The sequence below is a fragment of the Rhopalosiphum maidis genome, chromosome 4, assembly GCF_003676215.2.
Source record: "Rhopalosiphum maidis isolate BTI-1 chromosome 4, ASM367621v3, whole genome shotgun sequence".
NCBI classification, from domain to species: Eukaryota; Metazoa; Arthropoda; class Insecta; order Hemiptera; family Aphididae; genus Rhopalosiphum; species Rhopalosiphum maidis.
In genome coordinates this window covers 36,139,498-36,163,398 of record NC_040880.1, presented here as the reverse complement: position 1 = coordinate 36,163,398, position 23,901 = coordinate 36,139,498, and the positions used below count along the sequence as shown (strand labels likewise).

Below are 23,901 nucleotides of genomic sequence, written 5' to 3'. Positions count from 1 at the left end.
TGAGTAATAAACAAGTTCAAAATAGTATACATTTATTTTTGCAAAGAATAACCTAAACATTTTATATTTTGGTGACAATAACATTTTATTAACGTCTTTTATTTTTAGAGCGAAGAACCCAATTTTTTTTATTTTGTATACCGTGCCCCATGAAGTATGTACACGACAATGATAATAATGTATTATAGTATTTATAGTAGGTGTACATATTATAATTATAATTTAATCCGAAAAGTATATAAATATATTATAAAATTTTATGTCAATAGGTGTAATATAATATGGCCTAGGACTTAGACTCTAGGTCTTACTAAAATATTAAAAAGACATTTTTCAAGCCATTCCTATAAAAATGTAAACATCTCCAAATAAAATCAGCTATTGTTTTAGATATACACGTGTGAAAAGAAAATAAAGTTTAGTAAACTAAAACAAAATACATACATATATATTAATTCGTATAATATATACTCTATATAGTATATACATTGATTAGAGTAAGATAATCTTATTTTTATTTTATTAGGAATATCAAAAAGGTATACAAAGGTAACCTCCGTTTGAGTAAATTATTTTTTAGTAATCGATAAAATTAATATGATATTATTATTAATGTTAGTAATGTTATACTTAAGTATTGAAATCATGAAAACAATTTATAGAGGCTGTTCGAGTATCATTATTTGCGTATTATAATGAAATAAGTCAAAATATTTTTAATTTATGATTTTAATATTTATTCTGTTATTATTGTTGTGTAACGTTTAATCGTTGAAATTGAAAATTATTAATTTGGGATCACATAAATTTAAGAGTTTTCAAACTTTTCTGTACTTATACTTTTATACACATGAAAAATACATATATGTGTGTTACTGAAATCGAAACCTGACCACAAAAACGATCGATAAGAGGGATATACCATAACTGATCATTATACTACGAAGTTACCAAGTCGGTCGACAAACTATATTATATAGTAGGCAGTCGGAATCATTATAGTCATTAGTGTCGCTGTCGATACACTCAATAGAATTGCGTTAAGTAAATACGGAGCCTTTTCGTTTCTCCTTGATTGTTAAACACAGGGATTTATAACATTTGTATAAATTTAATAGCAAAGACAATGTATTATTATAGGTATATACTTCATTACAGATACGGTATAAACGTCCATCGTCGTACCTAATAGTTACAGTTGAAAAGCGTTACGTTCGTACACAATTTCGAGTTCAACCACTCTACGCCACCAATCCACCATGCATATATACATTATACATATTAAAAGTGTTCGTCGTTGACACCAATTCGATCGCCTAAACATTAGAGATGTGCGATCTATTCTTATATTTTATCTGTTTCAAATTTTTATCACTAATGATTAATCAGCTCTAATATGTACTAAATTACTATAAAAAACGAATTATAAGACAATTGATTTTTAGAAATGATGCAACTTTAGGATATGATTTGAATTAACAGATAGCTGTTATAGGTAATATTTATTCTTGCGCTATGTTACGAATTTTATAATTATGTGTACCAATCAGAATTTTTTTAAATTTAAATTGATGGCATTAAGGATAAAAAAAGTTACCTAAGGAATTGTTACGTTTTTATTTTTAAACGGCTACAAGAACTTTTGCGTAATATATATATAAAAGCAAGACGTAATAGTTTGTGTGCACTTACCAATCAAAATAATCTTATAGTGATTTGAAAAACACGTATACCTTTTGTTTTTAAATTATAGTATAAAATCATCCTAAGTAGGTATAACGAAAAAGAAGAATTATATTAATCAGTATCTAGTTTCTACAAAGATGAAAATAACAAAGAATAACTTAATATTCGAGGGGATTTTAATATATAGGTAGACAAGAATATATTTGTTTATGAGCTTCTAAGATATTGCATATGTCATGTTCTATATATTTTTATTATAGCTTGTTTTTGTATTAGTGGACCGAATCTTATGGTGACTCCGTCTAATTTTTTACGCCTTTGACTATAGTAAATAATATAATACCTTTGGGTAACATGCGTGAACTTACTATTTGACGTGGAAGAAATGAACAAAAATACATTTTATGATATTAGTTAATTGAATTTTCAAATTCTAAATTTGGTAAAATATAAAGAAAATGTATCTGTTTTGTAGGTTTGTATACGTTTTTAATATCTATACAAATATGATTAAGTATATTATATATTAAATATAGTGAATATCCAAAATTAGATCTTATTATTAATAATTCAGTATAAAAATTGTATTTCAATAGTCACCTTTTAAATAAAATTTATAATTAATCTAATGCATTGATCTATAAAACAAAATACATAATATGTATCATGTATGTATATTATATACTTTTAACTTTTTTTATAAATTAAGTCACTTATATCTTAATTTTAAAATATCGATAGTAAAACGACATAGCTTAAGAAAAAATGTATTCATAACTTAAAAAAAATGTAAAAAAAATAGATATTTTGTAATGAAATAATCAAAATATTTTCTATTTTACGCGTTATATTAGTTTATTTTTTAATTATGTAGTTTTATTCGCTATAATATGACATTGTAAAATAATAGATTTAATATGTGAATTAATATTTAAAATTCTTAAAATAGTATTAAAATTTATCTGAAAACGAATTTTGTATTTTTGTGCGAAGTTAATTTTGTATAAACTGTTATATGATGAGTATTGATAATTGATATAAATTATGTAAGAAAATCTGATGAATTATTAGTTTATTCTTTTTTAATTAATTAATTTAAGTGTATTACCCGCGCACTTATTAGCTATAACTGTAAAGAATTCTTAAATTTTGTAATATTTTTTCATGCGTAGGTACTTGAGATATACATGATATACATGAATATTACTAAGGTTTGGGTTTTTTTGAAAAACATATAAAACTCATAGAATTCTGAACTCTACAAGTATTTATAGAGTTATAACAGTTCTATTACATACTGTGGTTGTTCGTTTCCGTCCTCAAGGGCACTGACACGTGAAAAATAACTGTTATACTTTTAAACATAAAAAATATAATAATCACTAAATTGCAAGAACCTGGCAAGTACAAAGTATCTAATACAGCCATAGGCTTATACAAGATAAATATTTGGACTTCAAATATTTTTATTTTGATAATGTATAATAAAAATATTGTAATATATTATACAAATATAACAGCTAGTGTGTTCAAACTTTAAATTTTAAACCAATTACATATAATTAACAGAACCATGTGTTACGTACCCTTTGTCTTATGTATTCTAACATATACCCGTCGATACGTATAAAACATATGATATTATATAATATAAAGTTATATCGAACATTTATTAAAACCAATTTAATATTGTGATCTATTAATTAATCTACTGTCCGCGTATAATTTCATAATTTATAATTTATGAGCGGAAAAAAAATATTTCATACACATAAATAAATGTATACACTATTTGTATTATTAAAAGCTTTTAATAAAATAATAAAAAAATGTAAATGTTTAGAATACAAAGTATTGATAAAATAATATAACAATGTATATGTATATACTTATTATTATAGGTACTACTTCTTTACTTTTAAAATGTACAAAGAAAATTAAAAATACAAATAATATTTTCAACATTGTTTAAAAAATAATCCATTATTACAAAACGGTTTTTTGGTTGTTTGTGGCAAATATTTAATAACGTCTACCTGTATTTAAAAAAAAATATATACACACACTTTTATATATAGGTATGTACTATTAATAATATATATATATATACGTTTACATACGTTTACTTTTTATAAGATTTAAAAATGAAATGCTTTCACACTACCATAGAAAAAAAAATGTTATTTCTCTTTAATTATTTTAAGTTTATTTTAAGTACATTTAATGACATTTTTATTTGTAAATTCTAGTCTGATCCGCGAACACAAATTTATTTTTATTCATTCTCTATATATCTTGTAAGAGTTATTATCAACATACAACCCAAGAATAATTAATATTGAAATTATGCATGTGCAGTATTTTTACGCTAAAGGGTACCATTAAATATTTCAATTGTATGACTTTCTATTGAAATGGGGTTTTTAGGGAATGAAAAGGAATACTGATATACACACTTTTAAACAATTTTTAAATTTTGAACCCTATTAATACGTTTACGCACAATATAACTTAATTTTATTTAAATAGAAATACTATTTTTTCAATATATATTTGGGTAGAGTATTTTTTTTCAAAAACAATTTTTGTATAATGAGTTTTTTTCTTATTACAAAATTGGCAAATAAAATTTAACGTTGAAATTCAATACTTACGAATAACTTCTTTTTAACTGTGTTCAACTCATATTTAAAAATCATATCATACAAAAAAATAATATCTCTGATATTTTTAAATAATTGTTTGTAAATAAATAAACCCTAACTAATTCATAATTTGAGAGAAGATCTAATAAACGCTGTCATATTAATATAATTTTTAGAACGTTTGGAATCGTGTTTGGAACATCAAGGTGGAAAGTTTGAATAATTTATTCGATGGTAAAAACTAATAGATAATTGCAAATAGCAAATAAATGAATCTCGATTTAAAATTTATAGTGTGTACATTTTTATTGTTTTCATTACCTACAATAAATAACTATCTCGTTTTAGAAATATAAATGGCGAAAATAAGAGTAAACTACAAAAATTAATTTGTGTTTTATCTGATATAATAATATATTATCTATATACACGAAGGTTAATAACTTTTTAACTATACTTGAAAATTCCTTAAATCAGAATTTGATAAATGAAAATAGAGAGTCAGCAATAGTACAAATAGATAAGTGAATCATATATTGATTCTATGAGAATTTTATATATTTTTTTAACTCTAGATATTATATTGCATTAAACAAACCTGAAGTCATGATTAAGATTCTAAGATTTAAGCCGAATAGTCAAAATTCGTAGTTAATTAACCATTTTATATACTGTTAAAATTATATAATCTATTAAGTTTATTGGTGATTTTGATAATCTTTTTAATAAAATGGTTTATCTTAAACTTTTTATAATACAAATTATGAAGTTTTAAATAAGTTTTAAGAACTAAAATGTTTCAACAATCTCAAGGCTTTAAAGTAAAAATAAGTAAAAATGTTTTAAGCAGATATAATTTTAATTTTCTGTACAAAAAATTAATCCCATCTTCCAAAGAAAAACTAAGAATTTTGTATCATACAAATTAAGTTTTAAAATGTGAAAATATCACTTATTCGAGGGCTGGTCAGTTATTGTAATAGCATCCACTATTATTATTTATTTATATACCCAATGGGTAATCTAACTTAATCACTGCTTCGAATGTTTCCCTACGTGATCATACACCTCTCATAGTAACCATAATACTGCTTGCTTTTAGACCCGACAATAGAAAAACGCAAACACAGGGCCTTATGGAATATACATTTATAATAGAATACACGATGGCGAGTATTAGTAGAATGAATTAAAGTTTTTATGTTTAAAAAATGTATATCTATCAAGAAAACATTTCTAAAACGGAAAATAGTTTTCTTATTTTTATATTAATTGTCTTTAATAGGCTATTTGATAAGTCTAATAATACCTAATCTAATTTCAATATTTAATATAATTTATAAATTAAAATAAAATACAAAAATTTTAAATCTTGACTAAATATAATTAGTAGATAGTAAAGAAGCAAATGGTAGATAAATTTAAGAGTAACAACATAACATATTATATGTTTGAAGGTTATTTATAACTATAATAATTAAAAGGTAATTATTTGCCTCTGTCGTAAAACTCGGTTGATATCGGACCATTGAAGTTGGTCGAAAAACGTGTAATGTACACTGTACAGTATATAATATCACATTTTAATTCCACAAGGGTGTTGAATTTAAAATACAGGATGGTTCAGCATGCATAATTACCACCCATTTTTTCTTTTAATAATGAATTTATTAAAATTCTGTTTTATTTTTTAATTTTAAGTATTCTTAAGCACCATTTTTTAAAATTTTTATCTTTTTTTTACCATTCGAGGGGTTACCTGTTGTGATGCTAGTTTTTTTTTCAAATAAGAACCAACCTTTTTTTTTCTGTAAATTGGTAACTCAATAACTTTTTGAACATTTTGATTAGTCTATCAAAAATTCTTTTATACAGTATGTACTGAGGATAATATTTCTTAAAAATTGTTTAACAAAAAAATATATAATATATTTTATATTTAATCAATACAATGTATAATACTTCAATACCATTTTTTACAAATTATAAAAAATATTTTATTTATCTAATACATAAATGTTCATCATCTCCCATAAGATAAGTTAGGTCATATCAAAACATCAGAGCACCCATATCATTCAAATACATTTTCGTGTTACATTTTCCTATTATTATCCTTTGTAGGTAATACAATGCTAAATAACTCAAAAACTAATCATTTTATTTAGGTCAACGTTAGAAAACTGCTTAAAAATGTACATAAAAAATAGCGAATCCTTAATTATATATAAAAATACATTAGTTACAAAAGGAAAAATAGAAGTAGGTGAATAACCCTATACATTGTTTGAAAACCGTAATGCGATTTCAACTGTTTGTCTACTGAAAATGTAGGTATATAAGTTTAAATGTACAATTCCTAGTATTAGAAATATCGAGTTTCCTCGAAATACCGGAAATACTAATCATAAATTGAAAACAACGTTTGAATTAATTTATTTTTGATGTTTGGTTTGAATTAAAATTTATAATTTATTGTAAATAAATGGAAAATTATTTTCAGACTAAACTTTTTAAAATTGTGGTAAATTGCTATATAGCTATGTGCCTGTACAATGCATATTATATTATAATATTTTTCGTTATAAATGCTTAAGTATACAAGTAGGTACAGTAGAAGGTTTTTATTTGTGAGGCGTTATTCATTTTTCAGCTTATAAAATATATATTTAAGAGTGAAGAAATTCGGACTAGAGCAAACCTATCGTAGAGCATAATGAAGTGTGCTGAGTGTGATCATAGCACAGATTTTAATAATATAATCGTCCACTGGTACATAAAACGTACCGAAAAGTAGTTGCAACTTTGCAGGGAAGCGACACATTCACAGAAAATGTTATGCAGTTATTAAATTATTTCACATTAACGACCTGTTTTATGTCATTTATTTTTATTGGTTGTTAATTATTAATGTGTATCATATGGATATTATGTTTAAAATTGTCAAATCGATCTTTACTTCATAAGAAATTGAAATAAATGCATTCGAGACAGAGTAGCGTTGAATATAATATTGAAATCAGTTAAACTTTTGTTTTATAAACACGCGCATACACATTAAAATTACGTAAATACAATAAACGAAACGATGGTAGTCCATCATCATATTTAATAACACATTTTACAATTTAATAATACATCGCATTTATATATTATTTAAAAAAAATATTATACACCGCGTTACTATTTTAGTGGGTCACAGCTGAGCATTCACACATTAAACTAGGAATACATGCAAATTAATTTATATTCAAGTACGATAAATTCCAAAATAATGCCAATACAACGGTAGTAAGAGTTTATGAACAACCCTGCCTACCGCTATGTATGGAATTTGTGTTAATATAGATAACACAATGTATGTCTTAACCTAACCTAAACTAAACTAATTCCGACTTCCCGCCATAGGCTCATAAATCGTAATCCTCGAGAAACGGATGACACATTCCGTCGCGCCGGGGTCCAGAGATGATATTGATCATAATTTATAACTATATATTATTATTTCCGATGTCAGAGCCCGGGGTTATTGATTATAATTTATAACTATTATCATTGTTCCGCTATAAAATTTCGCCACACCGTACGTCCTACACTAAAAATACACACTCGGTTATGATGACGCGTCATAACTGTTGATCGTTGGATCGACAATCAAATGGCACAACGCGCGTAGAGTGAATGACTTAAAGACGGACCACATTTGATTGGGTATTGATTACAATAATATATCGATAATACGTAATCGTCGCGCATAATATTGTATACATAATAATGTGGGTCGTGGTAGCTGAATTTAAATCGCCGCCGAGGCAGCAGATTTTATACCACGGCCAAGGTGGTATTATACATAATACTTACGTAACGTCTGAAGTAGAAAACAAAAGGGCCCGCTGAAATCATCGGGTTGCCGCGTGCCAGACCGCTACTGGCGGACCAGAGCCGTATATATTTTCAAGATAAACATTGTATGGAATAATGACTTAAGTATAGTTCGTATTTATAAATCCATTAAATAAACTCATAATTTCAAATGAAATATCTTGCACGTATTTGATTTTTTTGTAAAATTAATTAAAAATATGCGCCTCCATTAAAACAAACCTAGAAGTTAGAACTCTCCACTTTGTAGGTTTGTATTAACTTTTGAGTTTTAGTAGTAATTGTTCTTAAATCTTAAGCTGTCACCTTGAGTATTAACTATAGCAGTGTTATTGAAATTCACTATTATTTACCATTCTATATAGTATTATTTATTTTACACTTCACCGATTTATTTAAAAATTGATTGACGGCTACCTAGAATAATAAAATGATATTTAATAAAATTGACTGCACAAGAAGTTACAAAGGGTGTAGACTTCGTTTCATATTTCATAATTTTAGTAGGTTAGTAATTAAAAAACATTTTATTAAAGTTATGAAAAAGTTGTTTTATTAATAATTTTCCATTTAATCTTGCGATACGGTTGCTCAATATTGCAACGATACACGATTTTATAATAATAATTGATATATGATACGTATACCTTAGTATCAATAGTATGATTTTGTTTAGTTTATACCTCTAATCTAATCTAATATTTGTATTCATAGTGCAATCTTTGTAGGTACCAATTTCAAATAAAATATAAATACCGTCTAACATCGTGATACATCTTTTTTTATTTCAATATAACATTTTCATGTAAAGCTGAACTGCTGTAGTTGAAGAATTTAACACACTACATTTTATTAAAATGTAAACAGTATACGTTATATAAGTTTAACACTATAAACTATTTTTATTGATAAGTAGATAAACTATTATTTTCAAAAAACAAATAATTAAATTAAAAATGTCACACTTTAACTACAGTTTTGTAGATAATATGTACCTATAGTATTATGGTACCCATACTTATCCTGTTCTACTCACATCCATAGTTTATTATTTAACACATTAAAATTGATTATTAATGTTATCGTCTAATAGTCTCATTGAACATTTAAAAATAAAATCGAATGGATAGCAATAATATACGTACCTAACATACATTATGGTGAATAATTCTTTTTTGTTGTTTTTAATAAAAGCACAACATAGTTAAAACAAATAGACATTCAATAATGAACATTTGTCTTGTGGTGTTTTAAAGTGTAAAATTTTTCATTTCTTCGCGATAATGAAGACCCCGTTCTTGACATTCTCTTACATAGGTATTTCGTATTTAGTTAACATAGCAGCGGCAAATACATATTTTTTTACTTTTAAAACTTTCAGTTATTTTAAACTATTTAATATAACTTAATATATATACACTATACACATGCACAGTAAAATAAACGCTAACCCAAAAATGTCACGTGATACTACTAAACAATTTATTATACTTAGAGAAAAATTAAAACTAAAATACCTGTATTTAAAGTTAAAAGCCATTAAATTGATGTTAAATTGTATTGAAAAACACAAATGTTTTCAAAATGTTTGTTGCCCAGTTATTATAGCGGTTATGTGTCGATATATTTTATATAAATGTCTTTCTTAGCTTTCAGAGTTATCTCGAGAGCATAAAATATATAAACGATATTTATACGGTTATCTTTGATTTAAAATAACGTATTTATGTATAGTCTTTTTTAATTCTATCGATATTTTCTATCAGTTTTGTTATCAAACTGTTATAGTTCATAGCACAAATATTTTATGTCATGATATTTGTTAAGCGATCACTCTATTGAGCCTTTTCAATGAACAAGTAATTTGGCTATATTTAGATTTTTCGAATGTTCTCGAGTCATTTGTCATTTGAGTAAAATTTAATTCACATTATCTATTTTACTTGTTTAGTACCTGTAAACAATTCGATTGGTAACTTTATATTAAGTTGTTGCACTATTAAACGTACCAATAACTTTTACTTATCGGATCATTTAGCATTTATTACAAATAACGGTAGGCATATAGATAGTAATTTTATAGCTTTGTAACGCGTTAAACAGCTAAAACAATAGTTTGAAATTCTTGAAGATATGGTATTTATCGATCTTTTCATAATATCTAAATAAACAAGTTCTGTAAATTAAATAATGATAATAACCGAATAATAAATATATCCACAAAAAATATTGAAAATAAAATATATAATATTATTATTTTTATATTTGCGATTTTACTAAGTACTTATAATAGATTATAATATTATTATTTATAAAAAATAAGACATTATTTTAATAATAATGTACAAATGTATAAAGTATTTCCTGTGAAGTGATGTTGTATTTATGCAATTATATATTAATTTAAATTTTAAATATTATTTTACAATTGTTAAAAATTGTGAGTTAAAATCATCATTGGAATTATTTAACTCGTATTCAATTGCATTATGGTAATTTGTATTTTTCTGTCAAAAATTACAGTATTAAATATTAAATTTGTTGACAAAATACTAAAGTTAAATGAGACATTTATCAAAAATACAATTATTTTTAATAATATAAAAAATATTGTTTTAGTATAAACTATAAATTATAATTGATTTAGAATTGTTTAAAAAATAATTACATTTTTATAGCATAGAAGAAAACAGTATGATTGTGTAAATTATAATTAGGTGGGCAATTTGGTTTTAGCTTGATGATAACGCCCATTACCGTAACATAATTACACAATTGCAATTACAGTTAATTGATTATAGATAGTACATACAATTGATAATAAACGCCATCTAAATAATGTTTTCGCGTTATTTTGAGTTGAATATAAAACAATTGGTAAGAGAACAAATATTGGAGTTAGTTTTTATTGGACTTAAAATAATAAATAATAATTAATCAAAACTAAATAATGTATTTAGATTGTTTGCATACAATATTAGTGAAATTATAAATTATTATATAATATAGTTATATAGACTATATACATAAAGTCCAACACCAAATAAAACATATCAAGACTTTGTTAAGTGTGGTACTTGCCACATTCATATTGAGGATATTTTTTAATATTACCGTAGCGATGCTATTTTCTCAAAATTAAAAATTGATTTAAAAAATTGTTCAATGTGTTCAAAAGACATTGCATACCTACGACCTAGTAAGACCCAATAAGATGATGTTTACTATAGATCAAATTCGTACTTCTCTAATAAGTGTTAAACAAAATAACTTTAATCGCTGATAATCTAAAATTGAATTCAAAATACGTACCGAAGATAGATTATTAAAGTATTCTGTTAAGTAACTCCAAATCTTTTTATAACTTTTATAAAAAATTTAAATGTTAAAATGTTATTGTTTATACGCTTTTCAACCCAACAGTATTTAATTAAGCTTATATACCAATGTAAACATTTAAAACCGCACTTAGTTTTAATAAATATATACAAGTTCTTAAAACCTTAATCATATTTTTTGTTTATTTATTAATATTTACCATACTATAAGAGTAAACTTAATTTTTACGTTCAAAAGATTTATATGTATTTTTATCTACATTTTCATATACATGGAAATCATATCATCAAACATATGATATACCTACGAGATTTCTTTTAACTATTACCTATATTCATGTTTACATTACTCATGACTCATGAGCCTTTATGTAATGTTTATAGTTTTATATTATATGGATTATTACCTACTTATTAATTATTATTTTACCGTATTAAATTAAAAATTATTTTATTTTGTTATTATATCACAATAGATTGAGGTTTAATATATAAGACGTTTAATGAAATAATAATAAAAAAAAATAAATATTTTATATAGTATTTATAGTACTAGCATCCAATTTTCTGAAGTTTATGATTTAAAATGCGTTTCATTATGAAAAAAAATTGAGGAAATCTTTTCAAATTTATCTCTTTGAAACAATTCTGAAATCCTTGCTAACAACACTGAACAAAAAATAAGACAGTAAAAAAAGAACACGTTTTAGAAGGACATTTTAAGGTTAAGCAATTTGTCATCGGTGAAGTCCAAAAGGTTTTTATCACCAAAAAACACAAAACATTACTTATTTTCCTTTCATGATACATCAAAAGTGACTTTTGCTTCATACAAATACTAAGTACCTTCTAGTAAATGTTATTAGAAATTGGGTTTTAAACTAGTAAAGTTATACGTATTATTAGAAATAAGAAATCTTAAGCATTAACATAGTATTTAATTAAGAAAATGACATAAGCTTATTGAAAAAAATAATATACAGTTTTAATGAACATTTTTTATACAAGTGACTTTATACTACTTTTATAAAGCAACTGTATCTTGCTTAATATACCAGTATATGTTCTCATAGTAAAGTATATCTTTGTATAAATACATGGATGTATATTCAAATTTCCACTTTCTGTTTTTAAGATAAAATACATGATTTTAATTTATGAACAAATTAAATCTTAAAAAAAAAAAAAAAACAGTAAAAAAATCATGTTGTAGCGAATTAACAAAATAATTTACCATAAAATATCACAATTAATAAACGAAGATCAATTTAAAGGAAATACGCCGAATTAATTTACCACCATAAATTGATTATTATTTTGATTTTTTATTGCTGTCGAGTTAATTCACAACTATATTTAAAAATATGTATTATTATAGTATTGTGCAAATTGTATATATATTTATATTAAACACATTAAACATACAATATTATGATAGATTTAGAATCATTCATTTGTACTTTATACATACTCCCTACTAAAAATTATTACAATTTAAAATAGTAATTAACCTCGTTCATATTAGTATGTTTTCACATCTGTTACTATACGCCCCTAATTATTTGTTGCGCTCATTTTCGGTAAAACTTTTTCGTCTTTTATTCGTGTACTTGCTCGTTGGTCAAAGCATTTTGAAATTTTAACTAAAAAATATAAAACTTTTTTTTATTTTGGATATTAAAACTCAACAATTAAACAAATAAAATTATTGTTACGCAAATGTATTTAATTTTAAACGATATTATCACCTATAAACTATAATATTATTTTTAACAACATTTACTGGATCATAAATTAATGATGACAAAAATAAGGATATACCATTTTCAGGTACAGTCAATGGCATCTATTATTAAATCTATTTATAATCTTATAGTTTTCGAGGAAAATAAAAATAGTATTTAATATATTATATCTGTTGAGATTTAAATGGTGTGATTGAAAAAATCAAGCCCCCACATATTATGTCTACATAATATAGTATGTATAAGAAGATATTATTTGATTAACATTTTTTTTTTTTAATGTATAATACTTTTTTGTTATTAAAATAACACAATCTGTACAATAATTTAGTACAATAAACATAATAATCATGATTATAAACAAGTATAGTTAGACTAACTAGTCGTGAGTGGCATAAATAAGAGGTTACCCATTGGTAAAACCTCATTTGGTTATTTATTTATAGTTAGTTTAATAAATCACTATTTCAATAATCCAATTATGTTTTAGTCTGTGAGAAGGGTTATCAGAAATCGAAACAGAATACGTATTTTATTTATTGAAAATTTATTTTTGGAGATTAATGTGGAATATAATATTATAACGAAGATGATGTAACTGTGTAAACCGTATATTCAGTTATTCAAAAATATTTATCTTTGTTCCATACTGAAATATATAATATGGTATTGTATAAGTTTGGGAAATTGCATTGGATGTAGAACGAAATGTATTAGACCTGATTTATTTTCGTTGGTTTTTAATCACCAATTTAATTATACACAATTAAAATAAGTAGTATATATTTATTTGCTCACAACACCTTTTTATAGGGAGAATATAGGGCGACTTCTAAATTGCAATGTACAATCTTTTACTTAGACATACATTTTACCGTGTAACGTATAACCATAGTATTTCTCGAAGAATTTAATGTATTTTCCTAGTAGCATCGTTTTGCGGAAAGATTACACAGTCTGTTACCATCAATTTGTTTCTCGAACAAAAATATTTATTGAATGTACATAATACGATTTTTTTTCGCATTTTTTTTTAAAAAATTCATTCATTTAAATATTTTCATTTATTCATCTATTTAAATGAGAATTTTTTTTCTGTATAAATGAATACATGATTATTATTTTTCTTGATAATAGTTTTTATAATTAATCAAAGAATAATATTTTCATAAATTTAAAAATGATCTCTAATGTTTTTCCTCTATTTTTCTCTCCGAAAAAATTGTTTAATTAATTTTTAAACAAATCACTGGGAACTAATGTGATGTAAATATACATAAAATATACAAATAAAATGTGGTATACCCCCAAATAACATATTTTTAATATTGCCTAAGAATATTTTTAAAAATTGGTCATGATACAAATATTGTCAATAACAAATAAATATTATAAACACTTTAAAAAATACACCAAAAGAATTATCTAGACAATAAATAGAAAAAAACCAAAAAATATAAAGAAATTGGTAAATAGTCGTTATTTCTTTTTAGCACCTATTAATGGTTATACAACAAAGGAAAACATTTTTAAAAATTGAAATAATATCTATATACCTACTATATAAGTTACTCTATCATTATTTTTGAACTTTTATAAGTTTAAACTTTGATCTATATAATATATATTATTTACTCATATACTTTATATACTTCAGTTGAGCTATTTATATATAAAGTTCAATATTTTACAACAAAATAAGGTCAATTTTTCCAATGTTTTTTAAAGACACATATTTATTATTGCTTTTATTTAAACATATTATAGAAATATTAATCAATTTGTTAGTGGTTACCTTAACTTCTATAAAATATTTATGCTTTAACCAAAAATATAAAACAATTCTTTCAAATTGAATTTAAAAAAAAAAAATTATTAAACGAATTTCGTTATATGTATGTCCTGCCCGAAATAATATTATTAAAAAAAAATTATTTGAAGCGTTATACTTGAAATTAATTGAATTTTCTATTTGTGTGAAACCTTATTTCTAATATTTTTAGTATAAATTTGCGTTTGAATGGTTTTTACTTTTATATTTAAATGCATTAAATAATTAAAGGTATAAATACATATTTATTATTGTATGTTTTATAAAACGCAATAATGAAAAGATATATATTTTATAGCCTTGTAATTTTTAATTAGTGGACTTTTATTATTTTGTATGAATTTAATTTTTAATCTTTAATTGGAAAAATGTAGTTAAATTAAAGAGAATAATTAGTTCTTATAGTAATCATATGTATATTATTACAATACTGTTTCTACCTTTGTGCAAAATCGAGCGTATTCATAAGGTATAGCAATTACTAAACTCTATAGATATATTAAAAACACACGTATTAAAGTATTATTATCATTATTTGTAGATTACACAAATATTTCATTATTCATTGTACCTATTTATTAATTGGTTTTTATGGACTTACAGTCATATGCGTATGCTACTTTTGTAACTATGTTTTGTTAAATAATAGCTTTGAATTACCATTGAAATATTTGTTTGGTTTGTTGAATTGCTGTCATTTCTGTCTCATTTTAACTAGCGAATAAACATAGTGGTCACGCAGTTACAAATCAGGTTAATGCGTAAATTACGACTTTATATTTATAAATTGATTTTATATGGAATTATTTGTCATTCAATGATTGAAATGTTTTAAAATTAATTTTTGTTTTATTATTATTTATCAATCATTAAAATACAGTTATTTATCGTTTGATGTTTAAAAACATAATAAATACTATATCTTGTATTGCTCTTTCTTTAATATTTTTAGAAAACCATTATTAAAAACTAATATATTTAAAATAGACATTTTAATGACTGAAAAATTACTTATTTGAATTTAGAATTATACATTACTAAAGTATTTATCATGAATAAATGTTCCCATTGAAAAAACAAAAGTTATCACAAACACTCCTTAAGTAGTACAAAAAAATCAATTATTTTATAGACTTCAAGTGTATTTAAAAACGTTAAAATTCAGAGTTTGAATAAATTAATTATTAAAAGAAAAATAGGATAAAACTATTAGGTGAATCATTATAAATATTATTCTTTGATAATAACATAATAACCTTAAATGATATTATGCATATTGTATAGTTAAGTACACTAATTTTAAATAACTTAAATGTATCATACAGGTAGGTACTTCACTGTTAATAGTGTAATAAAGTGTATTTTTATATATATTAAATGAAGGCAGATAGAGGCATATTTATTATTCTAGTTTTAATATACGTTTCAAAAAATATTCAATACAAATATAATTTAACAGGTACAATGTAATGATAACTTGCAATGAATAAAACTTAACGAGTATATGTTTTTCAGCCAATCGTTTTTGTCGTGGTCATACTGTAGATCTTAATTCTATATAACAACATTCCAATATCCAAAAACAAATAGTCGTGTTCCTTCCACTGGAAAAATATGTAAATTTTTTCAATCAATTTTTCCTTTATGCATTTCAATGCTAAGTCGAGCGTAAGTCATTATGATTTTGAATATATCGGCTTTGGTTTGTTTTGTATTTTTTTTTATAGATTTAGTTTCTTTACACGGTATAGTTTTGCATGACGTGCAAAACAAAAATCAGAATAATATAATAGTACGGTATTAAAGTTGTAGAATTGGGTTAGTTGGTTTATAAATTTCACATTTACTATTCACAAAAACTACAATAATGTTTAAAAAAAAATAAGAAAATAAACGAAACTAAAAATAAATAATTGCATTTTTAATAAATACGAGTACATTAAAAGTTACAAATTTAAATAGTATATTATTTCGGTAAATAATCAACAACTGCGATTTATATTAAAATAAGTTTTGATATACAGATAAATATATATATATATCGATATTAAACCGCTAACTAAAAATTAAAAAAAAATAACATAAAATTTAATTGTTATGTTATTTTTATGTCATTAAAAAAATCATATAATATTGTTAATAACAACTTTTCCAAACCATTGCTATTAATCTTTGATAAAAATACAATAAACAATTCATAATATATTATTGCACTATAAATAAAACTTATGACATACACATTTAAAAATTTAATAATTATTAACAGAACAATAACAATATAATATAAATTATCTAGAGTCAAATTATTTATAACATGTTAAAGAATATTTAAAAAAAAAACGAACCTTTTGATAAAATTTAACAGCTAAAAATCCTTACGTTGCACTTTAAAATATCTAAATAGCAATTATAATAAGATAATTAGTTACAGTGCGTCAGTTTCATAAACATAGCACTTATTACTATAAAATAATTAACAATGAAATTGTTTGAAAAAAAAAGGGGGTAGTATTACATTGTAATTACGATTTATGCTATACTGCGGTGCAAAGCATAGAGTTTTTCTTTTCGAGAGATGTACAGGAAATATTCACCGATTAAAGGTCAATGTTAAATTATTTTTCTTTTCGATAAAATCAGCAACCTTGTTTAATATAAAATAGAATATGATATTATATAAGTATCAATATTTTGGTAATGGATCATAGATAATATTTGTTTGTTCTGAACTAAATACTTGTACTTTAAATTGTTTTATGTTCCATATATCACTATAATATTATCTAACTATTGAATTTCTTAAAATTTTTTTATTTATTCTGTCTTATCAATATTAGATTCTAGGCTAAGATTGCTAACAAAAACCATTACATACAATGTCAATAAAGACAACTTTTTGAGTGCGTATAGAAACAATATGCACTAACAAAAGCTTAAAATGAGTTTTCCTTGTGTAAACTTTTGTAACTCTAGAAGTTACTGCGTGAATTTGTAAGACTAAGAACGCAAAATAATAGTGCCTAGGTATTCGTTTAAACGCCAAGAACATAAGAACATCGATATTTAATTATTAATAGATGCGTGTATTATACCACTGTGTTTTTATACTTTCCTATTAATTATTCCATAATATGAATGAATATTACCATTATTATTTACTTAATATTTTACAATGTTGTTTGTTTTAAATTTTAAAGATTCCACAGGAAAATCGATCACTATTATTTTTAATCCACATTAATGCCACACGGCATGTCAGTAACAGATCATCGCATCGTGATCTCAACGTCCCACGATATTAACACTGGAATCCTATAATTATAATAAATTCAACAAAAACGTCTTAAATCACTCTAATCCTATTATTGCCAACCTAGCATCTACCACACTACCTGACAATCCTCGCTATCAGTGCTATCAACTCAAACGGAAAGGTTACGTGATTTTATTATCAATACAAACTAAATTGAGTTTGTATTGGAATAAATAGTGTCAATAGACACTCCCTTCCCTTATGCTGTACATTAAATTTAAAAAAAATTCAACACAATTACTTACTGTATTCTATTTGTATACAGATTGTAATTTTTTTTTAATACTTCTAATAATTTTTATTATTTAATAACATTATGCGATTTTTTTATTTATATTTTAGTTATTCCAATTAACTTTCAATAATTATCTTTAATATTTAATAACATCAAAAACAATTAGAAAATTGTGGCGGGTGATAACGATAAATTAATTTATCACATTTAAACTTATAAAAAGTAGAATATTAATTATTTATAATAGGCAAGTATAAAATATATTAAAAATTTATACATTATTCAAAATTGTCTTTTAACATATCTTAATTTAATATTTTTGACTATATGCCCATTTACCCAATTAAAACTAATCATAAATTACAAAAAACATCAGTTCCATACATTGTTTGTATCATTCCATTTTATTCTATATTATTATGTAATTATTAATATTAAAAGTTTATACTCCAAACTCATTATCACTGATGGATAGCGTTAATTTAATCCCACCATATTATATTTTCAAAGACCCAAAATCTCAAATAGATATCAATCTCATTTTGAAACGTTCAGAGTTCATAAATATTCTCATACTTTCAGATTGTACAATACATTTTCTATGGTTAATTTTTATACAATGATAGTATTATTATTTTTAACCGAAAACAATCATTTAATTAACATTTTTATCACATAGACCTACACAGTTAGTGTATTTTAATATTATATCATCTGAAATATAATCAACATTTTGCATAAATTTAAATATAAATATCATTGAATACAATATAATATAATAATATTTAATTATATGTTATGTGTATTAAAACCAAGATACGAGAGCACGTTGTCAACCATGGTTTATTTGTTTGTATTTAAATAATAAATATTATACTATGTTTTTTGTCTCCCGAGGTCATATTATAATCTCATTAACTAAATATATTCCAAAATTGAGTTATATGTCTTACATTCACGTTGATTGGGGTTTATTAATATTAAAACAAGATATAATACAACTACCTCATTCAAAATTCTCGTGTTTTGGTATCTTAAACATGCACATAATAATTTCATATTTGTTGAACGTTACGTTACAAAATTATGAAGATTTTTCAGGAAAATACTCTATCCAATATTCAATAATATTATATTATATAGTAAATAGTAATATATATATATATATATATATAGGATGTAGGTATAATCTACAGTAAGGTAATGATAACATATTATCTTTATAAAAACAATTACTTATTTAATTATATCAACGATATTACGCATAATCATAGAATGCCACGCATAATACGGAAATATAAAAATTACATTATACATAGTCATAAATTAAATGTGATTAAAAAATTAAAAGTTATCTTTAGCCCAAATTAAATTTAACTCTATGCCGTGTATAGGGATATTATTGTTATTTACTGAACAATAAAGACACTGAAACACGATAATAGTAATAGAGTTTCTCGATTATATCTAGGAGGTACACAATTTCGAGCTTTCTCAATTAGTTACGGAAATAACGTAGCATTTAATTAAAAAAAAAAAAAATAATAACCACGGGCGTCAATCATTAAGGAAATTAATTTACTCGAACATCTTAGAATCAAATTTGCCTATTGTTAATGGTCTGTTAGACTCGAACACTTAGAAAGGCGTATACTGCAGATTCATTGGTCAGAGTAATATTGGAGTACCTATACTATTGCGACAACTCACAACTTCAATACGAATAATGCTCTAATGCATTCCCGTGCTTTCAAACCCGTATTATAATTAAACGCGTAATTATCTTCTAAACCTGAGTATTAGGTACGCCACATGCGATTGATAAACAATTAATAAACGTATTCTTGTTCAAGCAACCGCAATATTAAAAATAAAATCAATAGTATAATATTAATATTTATTTCAAGTTGTCATTGTTGAAATTAATGTTCGTTCGTGTACTTATTATTTACTAATAATTATTAAGTGATAATAAAAATATGATTTTTTACTATGGTATTTTTATGGAAGGTAATTTTTCGAATTTCTCGATAGTTTTCATAATTTTCACAATTAATAGAAAATATGATTAAACAACCAGAGAAATTACTCTACTGTAAAGTAACCTTTGAATTAATAGTAATTTAATAATTCGCCTTTAAGTTTACTGTTCTATTGTATCTATGTGTTAAATATGTTTTTAATAATAAATAATTGAATACCAAAAACTGATTATGAGCTGAAATGGTGTATTACAGCGGTTGCTAGTATTTTATGAGCAGTGACTCTAACAGGTCAAAATTTTAAGCTTAACTTTTAACAACCACCCCCCCCCACCACAAAAAAAAAATATGAATGTAAACACAACTTTCATTTACTAACAACAAATTGGTTGGTAGGTATAGTTACCTGTCCTCGAATACCTAAATAAAATGCATTTAAAAAAAAATAAAAATATAAAAAGGTATAACAAAACTATATTTACTTATTTGTTTCAAATTTAATATTGAATTTATTTAATATAATTAATAACAGCCTTGATGCGGAACACTCTCCAAAATTTCTTGTATGTTTGGATGTATATTCATTAAAAGTGTACATCGCATATCATTTTGAGCGTCAAGGCGGTTTATATACTCTGTTTTAATGACAACAAACGCAAGAAATCCGATTTCACATAAGTATGTGATTGAAAACGGTAGTAATGAATTTTCAGATTATCTTACTAAAATAAAACTAATAAATACAAAAATAACATTAATAATTTTTAGTTTGTCTATACTACGAGTAATATAAGCGATTATGTTTTTAAACTATTATTAGAAACGTATTGAATTAATTTTATTAATTAATAATAATTTTATTTTTATATTTAACTTAAAAATAAAATATGTATAAGCCGTTTTTAAACATGTATACAATTAATAGTACTTTAATAAAAATAATTGCATTATAAAATTCAAACTTTAGTGTAATATGTAAAAAAAACAATGACCAATGAATATTAATATTAGTATAATATGTTACATCTTATAAATATAATATGAATAGGCTTTTATCCTAGAAAATGACGTTAGGCTTAGTGTCTCAGATGTTAGGTTCAGTCTATTCTTCGAAAACCAAAGAAAATAAAATCGATTGAAATTCCCTCAGATGCTCAATAATCCGTTTAAAGTGATGGTTACAAAAGTGGCACGCACCTTAAAGTTTATTCCTTTTGACAAGAATAAACATCTTTTAGATCTCATATTTTTTATCGCTAACCTTTTAACCCCTAAACAAGTTTTAGCTAAAGCTTCAAATCGTCCCTATTTTCGGTATGTAAAATATCTATTGTCACAGTATCCAAATTCCTTCTGACGGCATTTGATGAAAACGATTCAGGTACCTGAACGTAGTAAGTATCAACAAATATATATCTAGAAGATTTCGTACGAGACAATGCATTATATAAAGACATAAATGATACACAATTTTCTGGTGTATTTTTGATAGTGATTGTATAATAAATACAATTAAAAATAAAATCTTAGAAAATATATTATTTGAAATATATTTATAAAATTTTAAGTACTTAAATACTATTATACTATCTATAAGAAAACATTCTATCGGGTATATGGTATGTTGTATATAACTTAATATTCAGAATACGGAAATCATAATAATAACTACAAAATAAAATAATTATTTTTAAAAATAAAATTATATTGTAAAAATCATAAAAATAATTGATTCAAATACTAATCTAATACTTAACTACTTTTAATGGAATATTTGTCATACTTATCAATCGTTGGATATCTTCTATTAATAATTTAATATTAACGATTCCAGTATTTCTATTTAGATAGATAAATTAGATGTACACTGTCGATAATGTAATACAGCATTATTTTTTTTTTATCTATTTACTCTGAATACATTTATGTAATAAATGCATCAATTTTTATGCGAACATATTTTTTTATTCAATAATCTATAATGATACGATTATGATGTTAATAAAATACTGAAAAATGAATAAATGTACCTTAATTGCCTATCTATGACGCCGTGTGATAAAAAGTATGATATGGTATTAATATGGTTATAAAAAAATTTTCCTTTAAATATTGCTGATTCCAGGATTTATAAACTGTATGATACAATAATTTTTTTTTTCAGACCCCAATGACTATGGAGAATTGCGCGGAACTAATCGTTCAAGATCAGAAGTATTGCTACTTCCGGAAAGCAGTTCACTTTTGGGCGCAACAGGCACTGCTGCCAGCCGTTGTGGCTGTAGGCGTGGTGGGTAACATGCTATCCGTAGTTGTACTTACCAGAGAACCGATGAAAAGCTCTACCAGCACGTATCTGACTGCCCTGGCTGTATCCGATTTGTTTTATTTGCTATTTGTGTTTACCATATCTTTTGAGAACTATCCGTGGATCGTTGAAGCCGATTACTACATTTATTGGAAATGGTATCCTTACGGACTGTGGCTTACCGACGCTGCAAGTAAGTATATATTCTTCCTATAAATAATTTTATGAAATAACTGAAAATCAAATCACCTAATTTGTACTTATATGTATATCAAAGCGTTCACTAAGGAGTTCTTGTTTTCTAAAATGTTTTTACTATACCATATACATTATATTCATTGAAAATTTATTATTATAATATTATTATTGTATTATTCTTAAATACTTCCTACATAAAGTATACGTAAAATATAATTTTTTATTGTTCTCCTCTAAAATTTAGAAATAGTTTTCTTATAAATTTGGTACAGTTAGTAAACTTAGTACCTAACTATTAATTAAGTCAATCAAAAACTAAAAATTAATTATTTAAAATATGTTCTTTTGTATTTCTTAAAATCGTTTAGGTAATTTACAGGACTAATTTTAATTGAATTACTAATTAACATTAGGTATTCAAATAATTAGGTAAACTTTAAAATTAAGGCTGAAGGTGGGTATATTATGTGGGATGTGTCTATATATGTATATGGTTGACCAGATGTTATATTTACGAGAACAAACACTGTGAGGCAATCATTTTATATATGTATGTAGAGCTTGAATAATTACCAAAACTACAGACTCGATTTCCATGCGGTTTTATTATACATTGTAGATAATTTTTCAAATGAGAATATAGCCTATGTATACTACTGACCTAAATCATTTTCTCTAAAGCTAAGCGGTTAAAAGTGTTGGCGCTATCTGTTAAGGTTTTTATGATTATTTTTTTAT

The 23,901-nt window shown here is 24.2% G+C and overlaps 1 protein-coding gene across 1 annotated transcript in view; it reads left to right on the top strand.

The window, feature by feature from the left end:
- Positions 1-23,901, top strand: part of LOC113561159 (FMRFamide receptor-like) — a 72,725-nt gene that overhangs the window by 12,379 nt on the left and 36,445 nt on the right. Inside the window, exon 2 of the mRNA XM_026967420.1 lies at positions 22,822-23,158. Within this exon, the coding sequence (XP_026823221.1) occupies positions 22,828-23,158 (331 nt within the window). The 5' untranslated portion in view covers positions 22,822-22,827. The remainder of the gene's footprint in view (positions 1-22,821; positions 23,159-23,901) is intronic.